Here is a 26,113-nt window from a genome sequence, read left to right on the forward strand (position 1 = left end):
CCTCACAACTCACAATCCCACCTAGTTTTGCGTCATCAGCAAACTTGGAAATATTACATTTGGTTCCCTAATCTAAATAATTTATACATATATATATATATTGTGAATAGCTGGGGCCAAAGCACTGATCCCTGTGGTATCCCACTAGTCACTGCCCACCATCCCGAAAAAGACCCGTTTATTCCTACTCTCTGTTTTCTGTCAGTTAACCAATTTTCAATCCATGCCAATACATTACCCCCAATCCTATGTGCTTTAATTTTGCACACTAAGCTCTTATGTGGGACTTTATCAAAGGCCTTCTGAAAATCCAAATACACTACATCCACTGGTTCTCCCTTATCTATTCTATCAGTTACATCCTCAAAAAATGCCAGTAGGTTTGTCAAACATGATTTTCCTTTCATAAATCCATGTTGACTTTGTTTAATCCCCGCTGATATTATCTAAGTGTGCCGTTATCACATCCTTTATAATAGATTCCAGCATTTTCCCTAATACTGATGTCAGGCTAACCGGTCCATAGTTCCCCGTTTTCTCTCTCCCTCCTTTGCATAGACACTTTTGGCAGATGTCCTCTGGGTCTTGGAGCTTGTGATGGCCCCACCAAAGTCTGCTCTTCCTGCGACTGTGCTGGGGAATACCCGGCCATTGCAGTCCCAGGTGGTATGTGGGCTCTGACTGAGGGGAATGCAACCGGGGAGAAGTGTGAGTGCTTTGAGCGGAGCCATACTTCCATGCCTCCTCTCACCATCATCATCCCACTCATGGGCCACTAACACTTCCCTGCCAGCAAAGAGCTAGAGAGCACCTTGCTGCACAGCAGTGGGGTCACGTGGACATAAGTCTACATTGGCATCCCTCCGAGAGAGGAAGTCTATGAGCCTCTGCTATCTATTCTCCATAGTGTTATGTAGATAACCCTTGGTAACCTGTATCAGACCACCACCAGAGGGCCTACCTGTTGGGAGTCCGAAGGGATCCCAGCATTCCTTGGGAGCACTGTATATAAGCAGACCACCCACGAGGTACCTGCACTCTGGAGTCTTATTAAAGGAGCTAAGGTCACACTTACTCATTGCTCACAGTACTCAGTTTCATCCTTTATTATGAGCGTATCAATTGGCGACGAGATAATGAACAACCGCGCGGAAATGCAAAGAACAGTTGGTATCCTGGAGAAATTCTCAGAAGGGGACGATTGGGAGGCCTTCGTGGAGAGACTCGACCAATACTTCGTGGCCAATGAGCTGGAAGGGGACAAGAACGCTGCCAAACGAAGGGCGATCCTCCTTACCGCCTGTGGGGCAACAACCTATGGCCTCATGACGAATCTTCTAGCTCCGGTAAAACCAACAACTAAATTCTGGGCTGGGCCGAGAGCACCTAAATCCTAAAGAAATCATTTTGATGGCGAGGTATCGGTTCTACACGTGTCAACGGTCGGAGGGCCAGGAAGTGGTGAGCTTCGTCGCCGAACTAAGGCGCCTCGCAGGATATTGCGAATTTGATGGATTCCTAGAACAAATGCTGAGAGACTTTTTTGTACTTGGCATTGGCCATCAGATAATCCTTTGCAAACTATTGACTGTTAAAACTCCGAATCTGAGCAATGCCATAACGATAGCCCAGGCATTTATGTTCACCAGCGACAACATTAAACAAATTTTGCAGCATAAAGAGATTTTGGTCAGTACTGTACATAAAGTAACGTCGTTTTCGAGCAGGAATATACATGGCAGAATGTACTCGCCGGCTCCTGCACGACCTCAGATGACCCAGAGTCTGCCATCAATCGTTAATGCGAGGCAGTTAACACCTTGTTGGCGTCGTGGAGGTGATCATCGGGCCCATCAATGCCGCTTCAAGCACTATGTGTGCAACAGCTGCAGAACAATGGGACACCTCCAGCGACTGTGCAGGCGAGCTGCAAACCATGCAAACCACCACGTTGCAGAGGAACATTGATCTACTGTCGATCAGGCTGAATTGGAGACTCGAACCGAGGAAGCAGAAGTGTATGGGGTACACACCTTCACCACGAAATGTCCACCAATAATGTTGAAAGTTGAACTGAACTGAATTCCAGTATCCATGGAACTGGACACGGGTGCGAGTCAGCCCATAATGAGCAAAAAGGCCTTCGACAGGCTGTGGTGCAACAAGGCACAGAGGCCTAAGCTCAGCCCCATTCACACCAAGCTAAGAACTTACACCAAGGAACTGATCCCTGTAATTGGCAGCGCAGAAGTCAAAGTCTCCTATGATGGAGCAGTGCACAAGCTCCCACTGTGGATTGTGCCGGGGGATGGCCCCACACTGTTTGGCAAAAGCTGGCTGGGAAAAATCCGCTGGAACTGGGACGACATCCGAGTGCTTTCGTCCGTCGCATGTGCCCAGGTTCTGAGCAGATTTCCATCATTGTTCGAGCCAGGCATTGGAAGCTTCTCGGGGGCGAAAGTGCAGATCCATTTGGATCCTGCTACCCGACCCATCCACCACAAGGCACGGGCGATACCGTATATGATGCGTGCGAAAGTGGAAATTGAGCTGGACAGGCTGCAGCAAGAAAGCATCATCGCGCAGGTGGAATTCAATGGGCCCAAGTTTCCACAAGAAAAAAAACGGGCGCCCCTCCGAGCTGGGCGCCCGTTTTTCGCGCCTAAAACGGCGCCTAAAAAAATCCTCGGTATTCTCCACCTACTTACAGGTCCTCTGGCCCTCGGCGCAGCCAGCACGAGCTGTGGGGGGGGGGGGGGCGGAGCCAGGTCCCAGCGCTGAAAACAGTGCCGGGACCTCTGCACATGCGCGCTACAGACGGCACGCAAGTGCAGTAGCTCCAGGCGCCGAACTGTGTGGGAGGGGCCCGAAGCACGCAGCCCCTAGCCCTGGCTGAATGGCCTCACTGGGGCTGCGTGGATAAGGCTCCTCCCACGGCCAGCTCCTGCTCCCCGCTCCCAACAAGACCCGCACCCGCTCCCCCCCCCCCGACCAGACCCGACCCGACAGTCGCTCCCCCTCCCCCGCCGACCAGACCCGACACCCGCACCCCCCCCCCCACCGCCGACCAGACCCGACACCCGCTCCCCCCCCCACCCCCGCCGACCAGACACCCGTTTCCCCCCCCCCCCTCCGTCCCGACCCGAGACCCGAGACCCGCTCCCCTCCCGCCCCCCGACTGACCCGACCCGACCCGCGCTCCTGTTCCCCGACCTGACCCCCCCCCCCAACTGGACCCGACTCCCGGACTGGATCCGATCCAACCTAACCTCTCCCTTCCCCACCCCCCCCTCTCTCACCCCCCCCCCTCTCTCTCTCCCCCCCCCCGCTCTTTCTCTCTCTCTCTCCCCCCCCCCCGCTCTCTCTCTCTCTCTCCCTCCCCTCTCTCTCTCTCTTTTTCCCCCAAATCTCGCTCTCTCTCTCTCTCTTTCCCCCGCTCTCTCTCCCCCCCGCTCTCTCTCTCTCTCTCTCCCCCCCCTCTCTCTCCCCGCTCTCTCCCTCCCCCCTCTCCATCTCCCTCCCTCCCCCTCTCCCTCCCTCCCTCCCTCTCTCTCCCTCCCTCCCTCCTTCTCTCTCTCTCTCTCTCTCTCCCCCTCCCTCTCTCTCCCTCCCCTCCCTCTCTCCCCTCCCTCTCTCCCCTCTCCATCTCCCTCCCTCCCTCTCTCTCCCTCCCTCCCTCCCTCTCCCTCTCTCTCTCTCTCCCCCTCCCTCTCTCTCCCTCCCTCCCCTCCCTCTCTCTCCCTCCCTCCCCTCCCTCTCTCCCTCCCCTCCCTCTCTCTCCCTCCCTCCCCTCCCTCTCTCTCCCTCCCTCCCTCCCCTCTCCCTCCCTCCCCTCTCCCTCCCTCCCCTCTCTCCCTCCCTCCCCTCTCTCTCCCTCCCTCCCCTCTCTCTCTCTCCCTCCCTCCCCTCTCTCTCTCTCCCTCCCTCCCCTCTCTCTCCCTCCCTCCCCTCTCTCTCCCTCCCTCCCCTCTCTCTCTCTCGCTCCCCTCTCTCTCTCTCCCTCCCCCTCTCTCTCACTCTCTCCCTCCCCCTCTCTCTCTCTCCCTCCCTCCTCTCTCTCTCCCTCTCCCTCCCTCCCTCACTCTCTCTCCCTCCCTCTCTCTCTCTCTCTCTCCCTCCCTCTCTCTCTCTCCCCCCCTCCCCTCTCTCCCTCCCTCCCTCCCTCCCTCCCTCTCTCTCCCCCTCCCTCCCTCCCTCTCCCCCCTCTCTCTCTCTCCCTCCCCCCCTCTCTCTCCCTCCCCCCCTCTCTCTCCCTCCCTCCCTCCCCCTCTCTCTCTCTCCCTCCCTCTCTCTCTCTCTCTCTCCCCCTCCCGCTCAGCGACACGAACGGCTTTCTCCCCCCCCCTCCCGCTCAGCGGCACGAACGGCTGCAGAATTCTCCCTGGCTGAAGCACTTTCATACAGGTAGGAAGATGGTTTATTTAACCTTTTCTTGGCTTATAAATGTTTATTCAGGTTGGATTTATTTGTATAATATTTGTAGAAGTATAAATAAGGATTTATTGTCGAATTTAATGGGTTCTCTTCCCCCCCCTCCCCCCCACCTCGTTCTGGACGCCTAATTTGTAACCTGCGCCTGATTTTTTAATGTGTAGAGCAGGTTTTTTCAATTCTACAAAAATCTTCACTGGCGCCATTCTACTTTAGTTTGGAGTACATTTTCACTGTGGAAACTTTCAAATCAGGCGTCAGTGGCCGGACACGCCCCCTTTTGAAGAAAAAATTCTGTTCTAAACTAGAACTGTTCTACCTGACTAGAACTGCAGAAAAAAAAATGTGGAGAATTGCGATTTCTAAAATAGTCCGTTCTCCACCAGTTGCTCCTAAAAATCAGGCACGAATCATGTGGCAACTTGGGCCCAATGAGTGGGCCAGTCCAATAACTTAAAGGGGATGGCACGGTCAGAATTTGTGGGGACTATAAAGTAACGATGAACCGTTTTTCGCTACAGGACCAGTACCCACTACTCAAGGCAGACAACCTATTTGTGACCCTGGCTGAAGGGAAGATGTTCACCAAGTTGAACCTGACCTTGGTCTTCATGACACAGAAACTGGAGGAATCTTCAAAAGGCCTCACCTGCATCAACACGCACAAAGGTCTGTTCATCTATAACAGATGTCCATTTGGGATTCGGTCGGCTGCGGCAATCTTCCAACGGAACATGGAGAGTCTGCTAAAGTCAGTCTCTCGCACCGTGGTTTTCCAAGACAACATACTGGTTGCAGGTCGGGACAACATTGAGCACTTGAAGAATCTGGGAGAGATTCTTAGTTGGTTGGATCGTGAGGGACTCAGGTTGAAACACTCAAGGTGTGTTTTCCTGGCGCCGGATGTCGAGTTCTTGGGAATAATTATCGCAGCAGACGGCATCAGACCCACCGACGCCAAGATGGAGGCCATCAAAAACGCGCCGAGACTACAGAACATGACGGAACTGTGGTCATTCCTGGGACTCCTCAACTATTTCAGTAATTTCCGCCCCGGTTAAGCACCTTGGTAGAACCCCTACATATGTTACTGCGCAAGGGAGACGACTGGGTATGGGGGAAATCACAAGAGGCTGCCTTTAAGAAAGCCAGAAATTTGTTATGATCAAACAAACTGCTTGTCCTGTACAACCCATGTAAACGATTAGCGCTAGTTTGCAATGCGTCGTCATACGGGGTCGGGTGTGTGTTACAACAGGCTAATGAATCGGGGATTTTGCAACCGGTCGCTTATGCGTCCAGGAGTCTGTCCAAGGCCGAAAGGGGCTACAGCATGATTGAAAAATAGGCTCTGGCGTGTGTTTACGGGGTGAAAAAAATGCACCAATATTTGTTTGGCCTCAAGTTTGAGCTTGAAACTGACCACAAGCCGCTCATATTGCTATTCTCTAAGAGCAAAGGGATTAACAGCAATGCCTCTGCCCGGATCCAAAGATGGGTGCTCACGCTGTTGGCATACAACTATGTACTCTGCCACAGACCGGGCACAGAGAACTGCGCTGATGCTCTGTCGGCTACCATTGCCCACCACCGGGGTGGAAATGGCACAGCCTGCGGACTTGCTCATGGTAATGGTTGCATTCGAAAATGAAAAGTCACCCGTTACGGCCCGCCTGATCAGGACCTGGACCAGCCAGGATGCTTTACTGTGCTTGGTAAAAAAATGTGTCCTCTATGGGAGCTGGTCCAGCATCCCAGTGAAGATGCAGGAGGCGATTAAGCCGTTCCACAGGTGCAAAGACAAAATATCCTTGCAGGCGGACTGTCTGTTGTGGGGTAATCGCGTGGTCTTGCCCAAGAAGGGCAGAGAAACTTTTATTTGTGACCTACACAGCACCCACGCAGGCATTGCAATGATGAAAGTCATAGCCAGATCCCATGTGTGGTGGCCCGGCATCGACTCAGATTTAGAGTCATGTGTGCGCCAGTGCAACACTTGCTCTCAGCTGAGCAATGCACCCAGAGAGGCACCGCTCAGTTTGTGGTCGTGGCCCTCCAAACTGTGGTCGAGGATACATGTGGACTATGCGGGCCCATTTTTAGGCAAAATGTTCTTGGTTGTTGTGGATGCTTATTCAACATGGATTGAATGTGTAATAATGTCTGTAAGCACGTCCATGGCCACCATCAAAAGCCTACGAGCCATGTTCGCCACACACGGCCTGCCTGATGTCCTAGTCAGCGACAGTGGCCCGTGTTTCACCAGTACTGAATTCAAGGAATTCATGACCCGCAATGGGATCAAGCACATCACATCTGCCCCATTCAAGCCCGCATCCAACGGCCATGCAGAACGGACAGTTTAGACCATCAAGCAAAGCGTGAAACGCATGTCGGAAGGCTTCCTGCAGACCCGGCTGTCCCGAGTGCTGCTCAGCTGCCGCACCAGACCCCACTCCCTCACCGGGGTTCCCCCAGCCAAGCTACTCATGAAAAGAGTGCTCAAAACAAGGCTCTCTCTTATCCACCCTGATCTCCATGATCATGTGGAGGGCAGGCGGCATCAACAAAGTATGTACCATGACCGTGCAAACTTGCCACGCGATATTGAGATTAATGATCCTGTTTTTGTGCTCAATTATGGACATGGTCCTAAATGGCTCGCTGGCACGGTCATAGCCAAAGAAGGGAGTAGGGTGTTTCAGGTCAAAGTGGCCAATGGACTAACGTGCAGAAGACATTTGGAGCAAATCAAATTGCATGTCACCAACAGGTACGAACAATCCGAAGAAGATACCACCAACTTTGACCCTTCAACACACACACAAGTGGCAACCAACATCATGGTTGACCACGAAGCCGAACTCACCATCCCCAGCAGCCCGGCAAGGCCGGCTGTCCAGCAGTCCAGTGAAGAACTGACCAACTCACCCACACCCACATTTGTACCAAGACGATTAACAAGGGAGTGAAAAGGCCCAGATCGTCTCACCCTGTAAATAAGTGTACTATTAACTTTACGAGGGAGTGATGTTATGTATTTAACCCTTGGTAACCTGTATCACACCACTACAGAGGGCCTACCTTTTGGAGTCCCAAGGGATCCCAGCATCCCTTGGGAGCACTGTATATAAGCAAACCACCCACGAGGTAACTGCACTCTGGAGTCTTATTAAAGGAGTTAAGGTCACATTTACTCATTGTTCACAGTACTCTGTTCCATCCTTTATTATGAGCGTATCAGATAGCATTTGTTCATGTGAGTGGCGCATTGTTTCTCCATGCAGCTGGCCTCTTTTCCATGGAAGAGCCTACAGTCGCCAACACTTGTGACATAGTGTTGCTCATGTTGGAGAGGGACTCCTCCATTTTCTGCAAATTTGCTGACATCACGGTCGCACAATCTGTCAAAGCCTCCTGCACTTCTTGCACCTCTAGGATCACCCTCTTTCTGGTTGGCCCCCGAGGCTCAGCATCTACATGCAGCTGAGCAGAGCTGGGAGCATCCTGCACCCTCCGGCGAGGACTCTTCACTGCTGTCCCTGTCAACAACATCTGCTCTTGTTCACTTGTGAATTGTGACACACCAGATAATAACACTATGCAATCTCCTGTGGGATCCACCGAGGTGTGCTTATCTGCGCTGCTGCTGGATGCGCTTATGTCTGCTAACGGTGCACCCTCAGAGGCTGGAGGCTCCTTTGAGGAGTCACCTTCCTCTTCCTCCTGGACAGTGGTGGGCGAGGACTCTTGATGGACCTGTGGGAGAGTAAAGAGATGATTTTGTAATGTCATATCAAGAATGGGTAACAAGACCATTATGCATATGATGATCATTCAATGGCTGCTGATATCAGTCACCATATGAGTGACTCTTGTATGCCATATGGCTGTATGAGAAGTCATTCTGTTACCAGGGTGCTGAGATGTCCCCCTGTCTCTGTGTTCCACTGCCAGCTGCTCTGCGACTCCTGATACTTCCAGGACAACCTCCTCTGCTACAGTTAAGGTGGCCAATGAAGGAGGGCCACCTCCGGTTCTCCCTCTCCCTCTTATTGTGCGCTCTCTTCTCCTGCAAGGAGGGAAATAAAAGTTTGAGTGAGAGTGATGGAATGAGTGCAAGGAATCAATGGGTTACATCTTTAGAGGGAGACTATGATGGAATGGGGTGTTAATGCCAAATGGCCTCCTTGTGTGTTTTTAATTGGTATGATTGCATTAGGATGAGGTTAAGTGTTAGGGGTGATTAGTCAGATGGGGTTGTAATAATGTAGATAGAGAGGGATGGGTGGACGTACAAGGTATGTTGGTGTGAGTAATGATGTGCAGGAGTAGGGTTGGGAAGGCAGAGTGATGTGGATATGATGAGAGGCACAGCAGGATGAAGTTGAGTGTGGCTTTGCACTCACCTTTCCTGATTCTAATGAGATAATTGAAGCGTTTCCGGTACTGCACCCAGGTTCTCCTGACAACATCCCTGCTGTTCACTTCCTCTGAAATCTCCAATCAGGCTTGTTTGGTCGGCTGGGGAGGTCTCTTCCACCCATTAGAAGGAATGAGGATCTCCCTACGTACTCTCACTCCCTCCATAAGCATCGGAGAACCTGCGTGCAGCCCTCCACCTCTGTGCAGTCATGTTTCCAAGGCTTTGCAATACTCCAATGCTCCAATACAGTGTCTACATAATCCTAGATGATCCTTCAAATGCAATGTGGCTAAAGTTCCTTTAAAAATTCCGGCTGAAAATGAGTCATAAATGACATCATCAGACCTGCACCATTTTAAGGGCTGTGCGAAACCTTAATAGGAGCCATTAAGGGAAAGTCGCTCTGAGGAACGGCATGAAATGGGGAATGGGATACCGACCCGCCACGTCGACCACGCGCACCCGATCAGCCCAGCTTAAGAAATTTCAGGCCCATATCTCTTTCCCCCTCAAGATAAATGAATAGAATATTGTACAATGTTTAGAGTGTTCACGTTTAAAATCACTACAAATTGGGCAAACTTGTATGATGAATTTTGTAAGTCAGTACCTTATTAAATAATAAACACTCCAGAAGGTAGCAGGAAGGGTATTAGCCTGTGAAGCCCACAGCATTGCGACATGAGTCTTTCCCTTGTCGAGTTCATCAAGTATAGGCGAACGGTCAAAAAGGTTCATTCTTTCCTCTATGAGGAGAGACTTATTGTCATTCTGTCTTAAGTTTTTGGCCAATAATGCTTGTGCGAGAGCCATTCTTGATTCCTTGGCAGCTTTGAAAAACAACAATGGAATCCCGCCAGCTAAAACAGGAAATACATTGTCAAACATTTTAAAATTCTCCATGACAGACTGAATGGCAGCATGCTGTGCTTTTACCTTTTCAGTATTATTTTGTTTCATTGCTTTTTCATTTTTTCCAAAGAGTGTTAAATACCCAGCTTCAAACATTATCCTGTATGAAAATGCATAAAGGCTTTCTGTGGTCCAGCTGCTGGAGTCTGATGATGACTTGTCTTGTAACATTACAAACTGGAGATTTTCCATCATGGATGAGGTCAGAAGGTCCAAGGAGAATCCTTGTAGGGTCTTGTTGAAGATTTGATGTATCTCTTCATAGCTTATCCCATATTTGGCATCACTAAAGTCTGCATGATTAAATACCTATGACAGAATGGAATATTGTTGTATTTATTATACAGGATAATCAAGTGAAATCAATATTTACTAGCAGTATTCTTGCTTATGATAGCTCATAAAGAATTACATTTATCTCAAGATAAACAAAAAAAGAACTTTGCGGCCTTGCGGGTAATAAATGCAGACAGTTTTTTTCTAAACCCCAATTTTCAAATGAAAGCTGTCTTTAACACACAGATGGTTAGTATTTTGTGCTACATGTACCCAGGGAAGAATAGATAAAATCAGCTATTCTGAACCTCTTTATATGCTTAGCTCACAATGTTACCTCATCTCACAAATTTTAAACTGCTTTTGTTCTGTTTTCAATTAAAAGTTCACCAGATGTTAACTTCTAATGAAGAGATCAAAAGATGTCTTTGAACTTAAGAGCAGTTTGGTTCATTGATTTAAAATATTAATAGCTGCATTGATGGAAATCACAGGGGTTTCCGGTGAGTTGAATAAGCTAATAGTATATTCAGAAACAACTTACATGTATTTAAAAAGAACATGTGAAAGCGGTTTACAAGGCAAAGAGATGGCGGCAGGAAAAAGGAGCAATTTATAAGCTGTGGGAGACAAACGGTATGTTCAAAGACCTGGATTTGTAGGAGGATTTTGAAAGTGGGAAGAGGGTAGCAAGCCAAAGTATTTTTTGAAGAGAATTCCAGAAGGCAGTGGCATAATGACTGAAAGGTTGACCTCCAATGGTGGAGTGGAAGGAATGGGAATAAACAATAATCCAGAGTTAGAGAAATGGAGGATCTGGCTAGGAGACACAGACAGAAAAATTCACTGAGATGAGGTGCAATAAGTCCATGGAAAGATTTAAAGGTGCGTGTGCAAAATTCGGAGTTCTAGAGCCGGCTGTTAAGGCCGGTTTTGCTGAAAAATGGCAGCTGTCTCGCTTCCGGCGTGGAACACGGTGGCCACCATTTTGGGGAAGTCATCAGCACTGCTGTTGCCTGCATTCACCGCCCACACTTAAATATGCAGATTATGATGTCAGTCAGCATGCAACGCCTCAATTGAAGCAGGATTGTGATTTTGGACATCGCTGCTCTGGATAACGCCCTCTCCAAACCACGCACTGAAGAACATGTGCGCAGCAGTAATACAGAGACGCTGCCAGCGCCTCTTAAAGGGACATACAAAAATTTCAGGTAAGTTTATATTTTAGCTCCTGGACTTATTTTTACATTTTATTGGAGTAGTGGCTTTGTGCAATGCATTAAAAAAGTTGTTAAAGTGTGCAGGGAGTGCTGCTGGACGTTGGCAAGGTTTTGGATGTTAAAGGAAGGCCTCTGAGAAGACCACTTGCTCCCAGTCCTGGGGGCTCCAGTTGCAGTCCACCTGGGCTGCAACATCACATGGAGATGGAGCAGAAGCAGCAAAGGGCTAAAGCTGCTTGCAGAGGGAAGAGGAAGAAACAGAAGAGAAGGAAGCTGAAAAGGAAGAAGCAGAAGAGGAAAAAGCAGATGATGAGGAAGCAAACGAAGGAGGTAACCCAGACAGCCCCTTTCTGGCCAGGATATCCGGGATCGAATCATCCACCTGTGGCTCAGCCATGCCCCTTCCAAGAATGGTCAGCACCATCTTCTCCAAGGGGATGAGGTAAAGTAGGAATGTGAGACGTGCTTCATGTTTGGTAGAGATTGTTGGTAGGTGGGTGATGGTAAGCGGTCATGCATTGAGCAGTGTGTGAGGTTAGTGGTGCAGTTGGTAGGAGACGATACATTCACTGACTTTGACCACTGGTCTGAGGTCATGAAACTTCTTTGGGCACTGGAGCCAGGTTGTGGGGGCGACACTGCAAGCAATGGCAGTCTCGGCAATCTGGTCCCACATCCTTCTTTCTCGAGGGCCTCCTGGCCCCCTGTGGGTAGAGGACTTCTCTTCCAGTATTGACTCCCTGCACAAAGCTCAAGCGCTGCATCTGAGACTCTGGGTGCTCATTCCCTGGCCTGTTGAACAATTTGTGTTAGTGCTAAAGTACTTTTAGAATTTTTTATGTGTAGAAGGCAGTTCCGCTTTCATAGCTGCAGACTGTCTAGTTGTGAATTATTTTCTTTTTCAGAAAGCAGTTCAGCTTTAAAGGCTAGAGACTGCCTTGAAAACGAACATCCCAGCTTTAAGGAAAGACAACCTCACTCCAGCAACATTAACTCTTGCTGAGCACATAAGCTGTTATCAGCGTGACAGTTGCTGGGCTGTGCGCTACATTCACTTAAATCTGCGCTTTTTGAACAGGTGCAGGCATATCTTGCTTCGTGGTGCCCATGCCCGTTTTCTTGCGTTATTGAATTTTCCGGCCAAGGATTTTAAGAACATAAGAAATAGGAGCAGGAGTAGGCCATTTGACTCCTCGAGCCTGTTCCGCCATTCAATAAGATCAAGGCTGATCTGATCTTGGCCTCAACTCGCCCACTCCTCATATAAATATCAATTCTCTCATTGGGATAGGTTTTCATCTTCATTGCCTGGGCAATAATCTAACAGGACGAATGGCCCGCTCTTTAGAGAACTCGCTTGTTATTCATAAACAAAAATCTACCCCAAACTGCTTTAGAAATTAGATCCACATAACTTCAATAAATTACTGATCACATGCACTGTCCCTATTGTAAATCCTAATCAAAGTTGGGATGATTGAAATCCCCCATGATTACAGTTAGGTCTCGCACTCATTTGTTTTATGGCCTTCTACAACAGTCCACCTGTCTCCTTTGGATCATTTGGTAGAGTGTAGCACACTCTTCTCACTAAACCTTTCTTTTTACTGTCCTCTAAATGCAACTGTAATGTACACACCTGTGAGTATGCGCACAGGTTTGTAGAGCTATTGATTGAATTCCTCATCGGCGCCAAGCCCCGGAACCTCCCTTGGGAGCTGGCGCCTCGCAACCTGAGCCTCCTCGGGGAAATCCCCTCTGTGCCTTTCAGTTCTGCGCGGAGGGGTTTCCTGTACGGGCTGCTCTTGCACACTCTCAACTTTGCCATCCACATCTGCCGTCCGGACACGCCATGGCGCACCATCTTGCCGTCCAGAGAAGGCGGGGGTCCTCAATGGAGTGAACTCTACACGGGAGTTCTCCCATATTTATTGGGGACTTGGCCTGGAGGGTGGTGCACGGAGCAGTCCCATGCAATAAATTTTTAAGTCGGTTCACGGGCTCCCAGGCCGCCTGCAATTTCTGCGGTCTGGAGGAGTCCGTGTTCCATGTTTTCATGGAGTGTGCGAGGTTGCAGCCCCTGTTCCATTATTTAAAGGGGGTGCTCCTCAAATTCTGGTTGCACTTCAGTCCCACACACGTGATCTTTAGGCACCCTGTGCAGAGGGGAGCTGGCAGGTCGGAAGGCTTCCTCGTAGGACTGCTCCTGGGCATGGCCAAGGGGGCCATCAGCCGGTCCAGGTAGTGGGCGGTCGAGGGGGTTGTTCAGCCCGACTGCCTGCCTCTCTTCCACGCTTACATCCGAGCCAGGGTGTCCCTGGAGATAGAGCACGCGGTGTCCACCGGTACGCTCGCGGCCTTCTGCGAGAGGTGGCCGCCTGAGGGACTGGAGTGCATCGTTACCCCCAGCAACCAAATTTTAATTTGATTACTATTGGTTAAAGTTTAATTTGTCTGTGTTTGTCGGTTTTAGTGCCCCCCCCCCCCACTTTTAGCCAGGGGGCACTTGTATAATTTGTGTTTTGGTGCCCATGGAAAAAAATAAAATAAAAAATAAGAGGGCACCTGAAAAGTTTTTGGAGTGTGCCCCCTCCCCCCCACCTTTAATCAGGGGGCACTTGATTATTGTCTTCAACTAAAATAGTTGTAGAGCTGTTGATGCTCCATGTCACTATTCGCCTGGGGGACGTGCTGCTCCATTTAGTGAACGTGTACGCCCCTCAGCCCGGTCCGCAGCAAGTGCGCTTCTTCGAACAAGTGTCCACTCTTTTAGGCTCCATCGACGTCGGCGACTGCATTGTCCTCGGGGGGGATTTTAACTGCACTCTCGAGGCGAGGGACCGCTCCGGTGCCCCGCAGAGCATGACAGCGATGGAGAAGTTGAGGGACCTGGTCAGGTCCTTTGACTTGCTGGACGTCTGGTGAAATCTCCATCCCGACTCCAGAGCTTTCACTTGGGCGGAGCGGGCGGGTCGGAAGGCCTCCTCGTAGAACTGCTCCTGGGCATAGCCAAGGTGGCCATCAAACGGTCCAGGCAGCGAGCGGTTGAGAGGGTCGCTCAGCTCACCTGCCTGCCTCTGTTCCACAGTTACATCCGAGCCAGGGTGTCCCTGGAAATGGAGCACGTGGTGTCGCAGGTGGCGCATGTGGAGAATGCGACCGTCAAAATCCAAGTCACCAATATAATCGTTCTCCTCAATCAGCTGCCTCCTCCTCGTCGCCCTGCTGGAACTCCTGGCGTCACAGTCCTCGGGCCGGCGGCTCCTCCCCACAGCACTCTCTCCGGGGGGTTGGGTCGAATCCTCAAGGCCCACCGGGGCCGCCGACTCTTCAAGGCCCAATGACTCTTCAAGGCACGGCGACTCTTTGAGGCCCGCCAGGCTTTGCCGACTCTTCTGGGCCCACCGGGGCCCGCCGATGCTTCTGGGCCTGCCGACTCTTCGGGGCCCACCAGCTCTTCGGGGCCAGCCAGCTCTTCGAGGCCCGCCGATTCTTTGAGGCCACCTGCACACTGATTGGCTGACTGACTGACTGACAGTCAGTCCAGCCAATCAGTGCACACACATACTTACCTCAGCAACAGCACTTAAAGGCACAGTCCCCCAAACACGTGACCCCCCTCATCCGGCAAAATCTCTCGTTCGGAACAGGCCAGGTCCCAAGGGTGCTGGATAAGGGAGGTTCAACCTCCGTTCGGAGACATCACTTCTGACATGCCTCCAGTCTGAAAACATCCATTAACCACCGCTGTATACTTTCTGCCCTTTAACCAGCATGCTGTCCCATTCCCTTTAGCACCATCATATGCCTTAACTTTATCAACAAGCTTCCTACATATCACCACCTTTTGAAAATTGATATGCACAATAAGTCCTCTACCACAATATCTATATGCAAGGATGTTTGAATGATTTTTGTCAGTCTTTATTCCCGCTCTGATTTTGCTGAGTATTCTATTATGCATAGGATTACTGTTATGCTCATAATAAAGAATGAAACTGAGTACTGTATGCAATGAGTAAGTGTGACCTTAGCTCCTTCAATTGAACTCCAGAGTGCTGGTACGGCGTGGGTGGCCTGCTTATATACAGTGCTTCCAAGGGATGCTGAGATCCCTTCGGACTCCAACATGTAGGCCCTCTGGTGGTGGTGTGATACAGGTTACCAAGGGTTAAATACATAACATCACTCCCTCGTAAAGTCAATAGTACACTTATTTACAGGGTGAGACGATCTGGGCCTTTTCACTCTCTTGTCGATCGTCTCGGTACAAATGCAGGTGTGGGTGAGTTGGTTGGTTCTTCACTGGACTGCTGGGTAGCTGGACTTGCGGGGATGCTGGGGATGGTGAGTTCGGCTTCGTGGTCAACCGTGATGTCAGTTGCCACTTGTGTGTGTTGGAGGGTCGAAGTTGGTAGTGTCCTCTTCGGGTTGCTCGTAGCTGTTAGTGAACCGCAATTTGGTTTGGTCCAAATGCTTTCTGCACATTAGTCCATGGGCCAGTTTGACCTGAAATACCCTACTCCTTTCTTTTGCCAGCAAGCCATTTGGGACCATGTCCATAATTGAGTACAAACACAGGGTCATTGGCCTCAATATCGCGTGACAAGTTTGCGTGATCATGGTACATGCTTTGTTGATGCCGCCTGCCCTCCACGTGATCATGGAGATCAGGGTGGACAAGAGAGAGCCTTGTTTTGAGCGCCCTTTTCATGAGCAGCTCGGCTGGGGGAACCCCGGTGAGCGAGTGGGGTCTGGTGCGGTAGCTGAGCAGGACTCGGGACAGTCAGGTCTGCAGGGAGCCTTCCGACATGCGTTTCAAGCTTTGCTTGATGGTTTGAACTACCCGTTCTGCCTGGCCGTTGGATGCGGGCTTGAACGGGGCAGATAAGACGTGCTTGATCCCATTGCGGGTCATGAATATCTTGAATTCAGCACATGTGAAACACGGCCCATTGTCGCTGACAAGGGCATCAGGTATGCCGTGTATGGCAAACATGGCTCGTAGGCTTTCGATGGTGGCAGTGGACGTGCTTACAGACATTATTACACATTCAATCCATTTTGAATAAGCATCCACAACAACCAAGAACATTTTGCCTAGCAATGGACCCGTAACGTCAACGTGGATCCTAGACCTCGGTTTGGAGGGCTACGACCACAAACTTAGCTGTGCCTCTCTGGACGCATTGCTCAGTTGAGAGCAAGTGTTGCACTGGCACACGCATGACTCTAAATCTGAGTCGATGCCGGGCCACCACACATGGGACCTGGCTATGGCTTTCATCATTATTATGCCTGGTGGGTGCTGTGTAGGTCACGTATGAACGTTTCTCTGCCTTTCTTGGGCAACCACGTGATTACCCCACAGTCCGCCTGTAAGGACATTTCGCCTTTGCGCCTGTGGAACAGCTTAATCTCTTCCTGCATCTCCGCTGGGATGCAGGACCAGCTCCCATGGAGAATACAGCTTTTTACCAGGGACAGTAAGGATTGTGGCTGGTCCAGGTTCTGATCTGGCGGGCCGTAATGGGTGCCTTTTCATTTTCAAATGCATCCATCACCATGAGCAAGTCTGCAGGCTGTGCCATTTCCACCCCGGTGGTGGGCAATGGTATCCAACTGAGAGCATCAGCGCTGTTCTCTGTGCCCAGTTTGTGGTGGATTACATACTTGTATGCCAACAGCGTGAGCGCCCATCTTTGGATGCGGGCAGAGGCACTGGTATTAATCCCTTTGCTCTCTGAGAATAGCGATATGAGCAGCTGATAGTCAGTTTCTAGCTCAAACTTTAGACCAAACAAATACTGGTGCATTTTTTTCACCCCGTAAACGCACGCCAGAGCTTCTTTTTCAATCATGCTGTAAGCCCTTTCAGCCTTGGACAGACTCCTGGAAGCATAGGCGACCGGTTGCAAAATCCCCGATTCGTTAGCCTGTTGTAACACACACCCGACCCCGTATGACGACGCATCGCAAGCTAGCACTAATCGCTTACATGGATTATACAGAATAAGCAGTTTGTTTGAACATAACAGATTTCTGGCTTTCTTAAAGGCAGCCTCTTGTGAATTCCCCCATACCCAGTCATCTCCCTTGCGCAGTAGCATATGTAGGGGTTCTAGCAAGGTGTTTAACCCGGGTAGGAAACTACCAAAATAGTTGAGGAGTCCCAGGAACGACCGCAGCTCCGTCACGTTCTGTGGTCTCGGCACGTTCTTGATGGTCTCCATCTTGGCGTCGGTGGATCTGATGCCGTCTGATGCGATTCTTCTTCCCAAGGACTCGACCTCTGCCGCCAGGAAAACACACTTTGAGCATTTCAACCTGAGTCCCATGCGATCTAGCCGACTTAGAACCTCTTCCAGATTCTTCAAGTGTTCGATGGTGTCCCGACCTGTGACCAGTATGTGATCCTGGAAAACCACGGTCCGTGGAACCGACTTTAGCAGGCTCGCCATGTTCCGTTGGAAAATTGCCGCGGCTGAACGAATCCCAAACGGGCATCTGTTATAGATGAACAGACCTTTGTGCATGTTAATGCAGGTGAGGCCTTTCGAAGATTCCTCCAGCTCCTGTGTCATGTAGGCCGAGGTCAAGTCCAACTTGGTGAACGTCTTTCCTCCAGCCAGGGTCATAAATAGGTCGTCTGCCTTGGGTAGCGGGTACTGGTCCTGTAGTGAAAAAACGGTTAATCGTTACTTTATAGTCCCCACAAATTCTGACCGTGCCGTCACCTTTGAGTACCGGGACAATCGGACTGGCGCATTCGTTGAATTCCACCGGCGCGATGATACCTTCTTGCTGCAGCCTGTCCAGCTCAATTTCCACTTTCTCTCACATTATATATAGTACCGCCCGTGCCTTGTGGTGGATGGGTCATGTATCGGGAACTAAGTGGATCTGCACCTTCTGTGGTGTATGTAGCACACAAATCACTGACTCCACACGGTCTGGTGTTAATCTAACTGCTGTGACCTTCGTTCTTTATTGAACAGCCTCAGAGTGCCTCTCAGGTGTGGTGGTCAGCCTTTTATAGTGCTTGTTGCAGGTACTTCCAGGTTTCCCACCACAGCACCCTCTGTGGTGTACCATTGTGCTTATATTACATTTAAGGTACCAGGACGATACACACATCAATACATAACATCACACTTCCCGCCCCCCCCCGCCACCAGGACGCAGGACAACGATACACACATCAATACATAACATCACACTTGTCAACGGAAGGCAGGTAGACATAGACAGTGCGTTAGTATGGTACATGTTATCTGATACATTAACTAGTTATTGACTGGTAACGGATCCCTGATTTCCTTGTTAGCTCTTATCATTAATTGCACTTCATCCATTATTTTACACAAATACAGTGGCCAGTCAGCATTAAAATATTAATTCTTATTATAAATCCGCCATCTCACATTAACATAGCTCATTTTAGACTCGCTCTGCCTTACAGAAGTCCTTTGTGGGGACCACCACATGGTAAGGCCCTTTTAAGACTCCCGGGTGCATTCCCTTTTTAAGGCGCCATCTTTGATGCAGGAGGATTCCACGAGGCTTCTCCTTGGGCGCCGCCATCTTTGATGCTCTGCTGCTCTGGACACGAGGCCGCCGCCATCTTGCCCTCCGCCGCCGCAACCTCCGCTCCCCTCCGCTGCCACCTGACTTGCCGCCTCCCCTGCGGCCGTCGTCGTCGCTTCCCCAATGGCCACTGTAGCCGCCTCCCCTGCGGCTGTCGTGGCCTCTCCAGCCGCCGCACTTGCTGCCTCCCCCGCGGCCTCCGTAGCCGCCTCCCCTGCGGCCGCCGTGGCCGCCGACCTCCAGCTGCTGCCGCCACCCGACTCTCCCGCTGCGTGGGCCCCTCCGATCCGCCGGCCATCCTCGCACCCCGCCCGCAGTGCCCCGCCGGCTCACCCCCCCCCCCCCCCACCAACTAGGCCCGCCTCTGCTGGGCTGCTTGCCTGTGGGGGCTGAGGCTGCAGGATCTCTGTGTGAGGTCCGGGGCTGGAGCTTGCCGTTGGGTGGATTGAGGCTGCAGCTTCAGCTCGGTTGGCGCTGCTCTCTGGGAACCCGGGGGCATGGCAGCACCCCGGGGAGCAGCAGCCTGTGGAGGAATGAAGTCTTCCCAGCTCCCACGGACCGTCCCCATCCACCTCCGGCCGAGCAGTGTCGGCCCATCGCCTGCAATGACCCACAAAGGTAAACCGTGCGTCTTGTCCCCGTGGGATACCTGCACCATCGCTCTGCCAAGAACAGGTATCAGTTCCCTGGTGTAGGTACGCAGCTTCGCCGTGACCGGGACCAGCTTGGGTCGTGCAGCTGGGTTAATCCACCGTTTATCAAAAGTTCTCCAACTCATCAACGACGGACCCGAGCCCGTGTCCACTTCCATACTCACTGGGACTCCGTTGATTTTTACTTCCCTTATTACTGGGGGCGAATCGTCGGTACACGTGTACAGTCCCAACACCTCATCATCTTCTGCCTGCTCCTCACTGGATGGTGGATCATCCCTCATCTCCTCAGCCACATGGTGAGTCCGATTTCTTTTATACAAACGCTGAAGGTGGCCTTTAACGTGGCAGGTATTGCACGTGTACTCCGCAAACCTGCACTGGTGAGCCCCATGGCTTCCTCCACAGCGCCAGCATGGTGCTGCTTGATTGGCCCCCCTCAGCGGACTCTGAATTCCAGTACCCCGAGGTCTGTGCTCTCTGTCCCGGGCAGAGCCACGTTCTGCAGTTTTGTCCGTGGTGGGCACTATCCTGTGGACAGTGCCTGCCGGGTTCGAGACCGTGTGGATTATTTGCTTGGTGCTGCAAGTCGAGGTCATATGTGCCCGGCTGATGGTGATGGCCTTTGTCAGAGTGACTGTGGGTTCCGTGGCTAACAGCTTCTGAAGGAGGCCCTCGTGATCAATCCCCATAACGAAAACGTCCCGCAAAGCCTCATCAAGGTGTGCGCCAAAATCACATGGCACCGCGAGTGTCCTGAGGTGCACAGCATATTTGGTGACATCCTGGCCCTCAGGTCTGCAGTGATGGTAAAATTTGTAACTGGCCGTGAGGATGCTCTTCTTCGGTTTCAACTGGTTACGAATGAGTTCAGTCAGCTCCTCGTATGACTTGTCCCTGGCGCTCCCGGGTGCCAGCAAATCCCTGACGAGACAATACACCTCATCTCCACAACTGGAGAGCAATATCGTCTTACGCTTCTCTCTCAGTGCGTCCGTGTCCTCCGTCAGGTCGTTTGCTGTGAAGTAGTACTCGAGCCTTTCCGTAAAGGCCTCCCAATCATTGCCCACGGTAAAATCCTTTAGCGATCCCAGAGTAGCCATGGTTGCGTGGAGTTCGTCCGCTTCCTTGTCGCCAATGTGGTGTATGTAGCACACAAATCACTGACTCCACACAGTCTGGTGTTAATCTAACTGCTGTGACCTTCATCCTTTATTGAACAGCCTCAGAGTGTCTCTCAGGTGTGGTGGTCAGCCTTTTATATTGCCTGTTGCAGGTACTTCCAGGTTTCCCACCACAGCGCCCTCTGTGGTGTACCATTGTGCTTATATTGCATTTAAGGTACCAGGACGATACCCACATCAATACATAACACCTTCGCCCCCGAGAAACTTCCAATGCCTGGCTCGAACAACGATGGGAATCTGGGCACATGAGGCATCATCGATGGACGAAAGCGCTTGGATGTCGTTCCAGTTCCAGCGGATTTTTCCCAGCCAGCTTCTGCCGAACAGTGTGGGGCCATCCCCTGGCACGATCCATAGTGGGGGTTCGTGCACTGTTCCATCATCGGAAACTTTTACTTCTGCGCTGCCAATTACAGGGATCAGCTCTTTGGTGTAAGTTCTTAGCTTGGTGTGAATGGGGCTGAGCTTGGGCCTGTGTGCCTTGTTGCACCACAGCCTGTCGAAGGCCTTTTTGCTCATTATAGACTGACTCACACCCGTGTCCAGTTCCTTGGATACTGGAATTCCATTCAGTTCAACTTTTAACATAATCGGTGGACATTTCGTGGTGAAGGTGTGCACCCCATACACTTCTGCCTCCTCGGTTCGAGTCTCTAGTTCAGCCTGATCCACCATGGATCGATGTTCTTCTGCAACGTGGTGTTTGTAGGGTTTACAGGGTTTGCAGCTCGTCTGCACATTCGCTGGAGCTGTCCCATTGTTCTGCAGCCATTGCACGCATAGTGCTTGAAGTGGCACTGATGGGCCCGATGATCACCTCCACAACGCCAAGAAGGTGTTAACTGCCTCGCATTAACGATTGATGGTAGACTCTGGGCCATCTGAGGTCGTGCAGGAGCCGGCATGTACGTTTTGCCACGTATATTCCTGCTTGAAAACGACGTTACTTTGTGCACAGTAAGGGCTGAAACCTCTTTATGCTGCTAAATTTGTTTGGTGTTGTCGCTGGTGGACATAAATGCCTGGGCTATCATTATGGCTTTGCTCAGATTCGGTGTTTCAACAGTCAATAGTTTGCGAAGGATAACCTCATGGCCAATGTCAAGCACAAAACAGTCTCTTAGCATTTGTTCAAGGAATCCATCGACTTCGCAATGTCCTGCAAGGCGCCTTAGTTCGGCGACGTAGCTCGCCACTTCCTGGCTCTCCGACTGTTGACACGTGTAGAACCGATACCTCTCCATCAAAACGCTTTCCTTCGGATTTAGGTGCTCCCGGACCAGCTTACACAATTCTTTATAGGATTTAGTTGTTAGTTTCACCGGAGCTAGAAGATTCTTCATGAGGCTATAGGTTGTTGCTCCACAGACAGTTAGGAGGATCGCCCTTCGTTTGGCAGCGTTCTCGTCCCCTTCCAGCTTGTTGGCCACGAAGTATTGGTCGCGTCTCTCCACGAAAGCCTCCCAATCGTCCCCTTCTGAGAATTTCTCCAGAATACCAACAGTTCTTTTCATTTTCACGCAGTTGTTTGTTACCTCGTCATCAACTGTTATGCTCATAATAAAGGATGAAACTGAGTACGTATGCAATGAGTAAGTGTGATCTTAGCTCCTTTAATTGAACTCCAGAGTGCAGGTACAGTGTGGGAGGCCTGCTTATATACAGTGCTCTCAAGGGTTGCTGGGATCCCTTGGGACTCCAACAGGTAGGCCCTCTGGTGGTGGTGTGATACAGATTGCCAAGGGTTACATACATAACAATTACCATATGAAAATGATGTAAAACAGGCTCTGTGCAAAACTTCAGGTACAGTTCCACCCACATTGTTAGTCTCAGCCATATAAACTGGGTTCATGGCAGTCAAAGGAAGGTTTTGCTATCTGCATTTAATGTTTCAACCCTTGGACTGTGGTATTTTGGTACTTCTGCACTGAACATTTTGCAAAGTTTTTTTCATTTCCTAGTGTTGTCTCCTTTGCTCAAGCTTATTTTTGCTCTGTTACACTTAAATTTACTCTGTCGCAGTCCCGCTGCTATAGAATTAGCACAAGATTGGGATGACGAGGCTTTCTATGACAACTGTTACATGTTTTGAATAAGGAGGACCACTTCATGAAGGGACATCATCTGCAGATGGAAAGACACCTCAATCGCAACCTTCACAGTACTGCTGTGATGTCCAAGGTGCTCTGCTGCATACTCTTGGACAACTGTTGCATGATGTTCATGGCGGACAATGAGGATACAGCTAATGCCTTGTGCTCCTGCATCAAATCACATCTGAAGGCCATTCCAGTTGGATACCAATGCTCTGTTCCTGCACTGGAGATATGGCATGGGCTCACAGCCTGACCAGATCTTTCTTCCTCCTCTCCTGTCTCCATTTTGTAGAAAAGTAGCTCCTGGACCACAGCACTGAATTCTGGGAAAACCCAAAGGGTGAATGCTGGAATTCTGGGATGCTAAGGTTCACAGGAAACCAAGACAAATGGATTCCCATACACACAGGCAATGGATGGCTGGGTCATCTGGTGCCGTGAAAGTTACAAACTGGCCAATAATTAGCCTGAGATACAGATGAATGAGTCAAATTTGTTTGGGAATCTTGGCATGAGATAAGCAAAAAGGTTTTTGAGGAGAGATCAAAGTCTGGATTTTCAGACAGGCTCAGAGGTGTGAAAAAGGCCTGCTAGTCTGGCTTTCATTGAAAGCATTTGAAATTTGACTGTCGTGATTCTTATACATGCCTGTCAAATTGATTGACACATTGGAAGGGACTCATGATAAAATTAAGCCTTTTTAATTAACATTGAGATTTAATTCTAGAACGGAGTATTGTTTCAGTCAAATTTAAGATCTAAAAGTTGTGCATGTCGCTCTCCCCGAGCAGACAGATGGTCAGTCATCATCATCATCATAGACGGTCACGAGGATGACTTGCTTCCACGAGTTCACATGTGTTTCGATGAAGGGCCCGATGTTCTAGTCCTGAACTCCAATTGAGGGGGTGGAAGATGCCTGTGCGTGAATTTTTTTAACGTGTTGTGACTGTTGCACACCAGCCACCACATGGGCTTGACAGAGCTAGGTCTTGGTCCAGTGGCAAGGATTAACCAAGACAACTGGAGATCTGCTCTGCTGCACGGACCTAGCGCACACACATATCGCCGTATAGGCTGGCCCGTGCTGCCCCTGGGCCTTCGGCTCTTCTGGGCCCCATACCCTCATCTGTCGCCACAATCTCTCGCCGCTCTTCCGCCATAAACATTCACCGCATCTCGCCACAAACACTCGCCGCTCATCCGCCTCGTCCTTCCCATTCCTCTGTACCTGGGCCCTGCTGATGTTCCTGCCCACGCTCCAAAACGGCGACCAGGGTTTTGATGACGTCACCCAGTCGTCCATCTCAAAATCCTTAGTGCTGTTGAAGCAGAAGGCAGAGAATCTAGTTGAGTCAGAAAGGCAGAAGTTTGAGATCAGGAGAAAGTAAAAAAGACCAGAACCAGAAGATTTTGTAGGATTACAGAAGCTAAAGCGCTACAGGTCTACAGAAACAGAAGTAGGATTAACAGTGAAATGGTATGGTTAAGAGAAGTTAAGAAGGTGAACATTCATAGCGCTTTGTGCTATTTCCCAGTGTTTCCGTAGCTCTTCCTACAAAGTTACAGTCAATGATCAGGAGAACCCCTGCAGAAATTCACCCTCCAAGTCTTTAACCTAAAAGAAGTAAACTTGTAATTAGTATTGCTGCCATATTTAATTACTCATGTCTCTGAGCACAGTAAAAGCTTGTATGGTACAGTGACAGAGAGAAACATATTTGTGAAAAGTTAGTTAAGCTAGGGTGAGGAAAAGACAACTGAAGAACAAAGACAACAGCCACAAACAGCGATTCACGCAAGTTAAACAGACAGGACCATGAACCTGATCTACCTGAAGGATCAGGTATTGCTTATCCTACAAAATAAGGATAGCCTGCATATTCAAAGTTGTTAACATGTCTCTAACTTAATTATGAACTGTAATTTTAACCTTGCTAAGCCATGTGGCAACTCCAGGCTTTGAATGTATCTTTTTGATACTGTAATCAAGAGAGAAATTAGTTATGGATGAGTTAGTGCCAGCCAGAGCACTCCACACCTTCAGTGTGAGAAGCCCACGTATACTGCGCCACAAAAATTGTGTCCTATCAGCACTTGAGCGCTACACCTGCAGATGTCTGGTTTAGCACCTCCAGGCAAGTTCAAATTATGGTAATCAGCAATTTGGACCAAAATTGTGTGTTAAATCTGGATTTTCAAACAGGCATGTCTTATTAGGACAACACCTATTTAATGCCTGTTCTCACCCTTTGGCCAAAATAATCCCCTACTAGAAACCCAATCTGTATGTACATGTGAAGGAAAAGGGCAAACAGTCCGTTACCTTTAACATATTTAGACTGAATGGCAGAAATTCCAAGAGCATATTCTGTACACATGGGACACGTTCTAATATGTAAACTATTATCTTATAACTTGCTCCTCCTCATTGGTGAATAGAACTTCTTCCTCAAAATCGGCAATTGCCTGCACAAGGGTGCAAGGCTGATACTGGGTGAAGGGAAAGTGCCTGATGCATGGTGCTGTGATGTGCACGAGACTGTGGTGCCACCATGTCCTGAGATCTCCTCTTGGAATAAACCTACAGGAAAAATAAGGAGAGCCTGTTTCAATGCATCGCTAAGACAATGCCTTCAAAGAAAAGTAAGAACATAGGCTACTTCTGCTTGATACAGCAGTTTTACATGTATCGTCCCAGGAGAGGAGGAATGTGCGGGAAAGATGTGGAATAAATGGCTGGTGGCACTACTACTTCAGATGTTTATCGAGGGAATAGTGCAAGTGCCATTCTGTGTGCTATGAGGATTTTGACAATTGGAAGGCTTCTGCGTGTCCTGGTCTTCTAGTGATTATGCACAGCTTTGGTTGTAGTCTTAACACAGTGAAGAACAACAGAGGAACTCACAAAGCACCCCAAATTGTGGGCTGAATTTTAATAAGGAAAGTGAGTTGGGGGTGAAGATTGGGGGTCGGGCTGGAGAAGCATGGGAGAGGGAGACCTCATAGGAGAAATCGGAGGTCTGTGGGAGGGGAGGCCTCGTGGGGGGATCGGAAGCCTGGTGGGGGAGGGAATCGTGGAGTTGGGGTGGGGAGTGGGGGGAAGCAGAGGCCTGGGGCTGGGGGGGGGGGGGAGAAGGCCTCGTTGGGGGATCAGATGTCTGAGAGGGGGAATCGGAGGCCTAGGCGGGGTGGATTGGAGGCATCGTGGGGGAATCGGAGGCCTAGGGTGTTATCGGATGCCTGGGGCAGGGATGAGGGTCTGGAGGTCATGTGGGGGGTGGGGGTGGGCTCCGATCGCGGGGGGGGGGGGGGGGGG

The 26,113-nt window shown here is 50.2% G+C and overlaps 1 protein-coding gene across 1 annotated transcript in view; it reads right to left on the bottom strand.

Moving 5' to 3' along the window:
• LOC139267182 (cytochrome P450 7A1-like) overlaps positions 1-26,113 on the bottom strand; it is an 84,880-nt gene that overhangs the window by 46,307 nt on the left and 12,460 nt on the right. Inside the window, exon 3 of the mRNA XM_070885148.1 lies at positions 9,468-10,078. Within this exon, the coding sequence (XP_070741249.1) occupies positions 9,468-10,078 (611 nt within the window). The remainder of the gene's footprint in view (positions 1-9,467; positions 10,079-26,113) is intronic.

The sequence above is a fragment of the Pristiophorus japonicus genome, chromosome 1 (genome assembly GCF_044704955.1).
Source record: "Pristiophorus japonicus isolate sPriJap1 chromosome 1, sPriJap1.hap1, whole genome shotgun sequence".
NCBI lineage: Eukaryota > Metazoa > Chordata > Chondrichthyes > Pristiophoridae > Pristiophorus > Pristiophorus japonicus.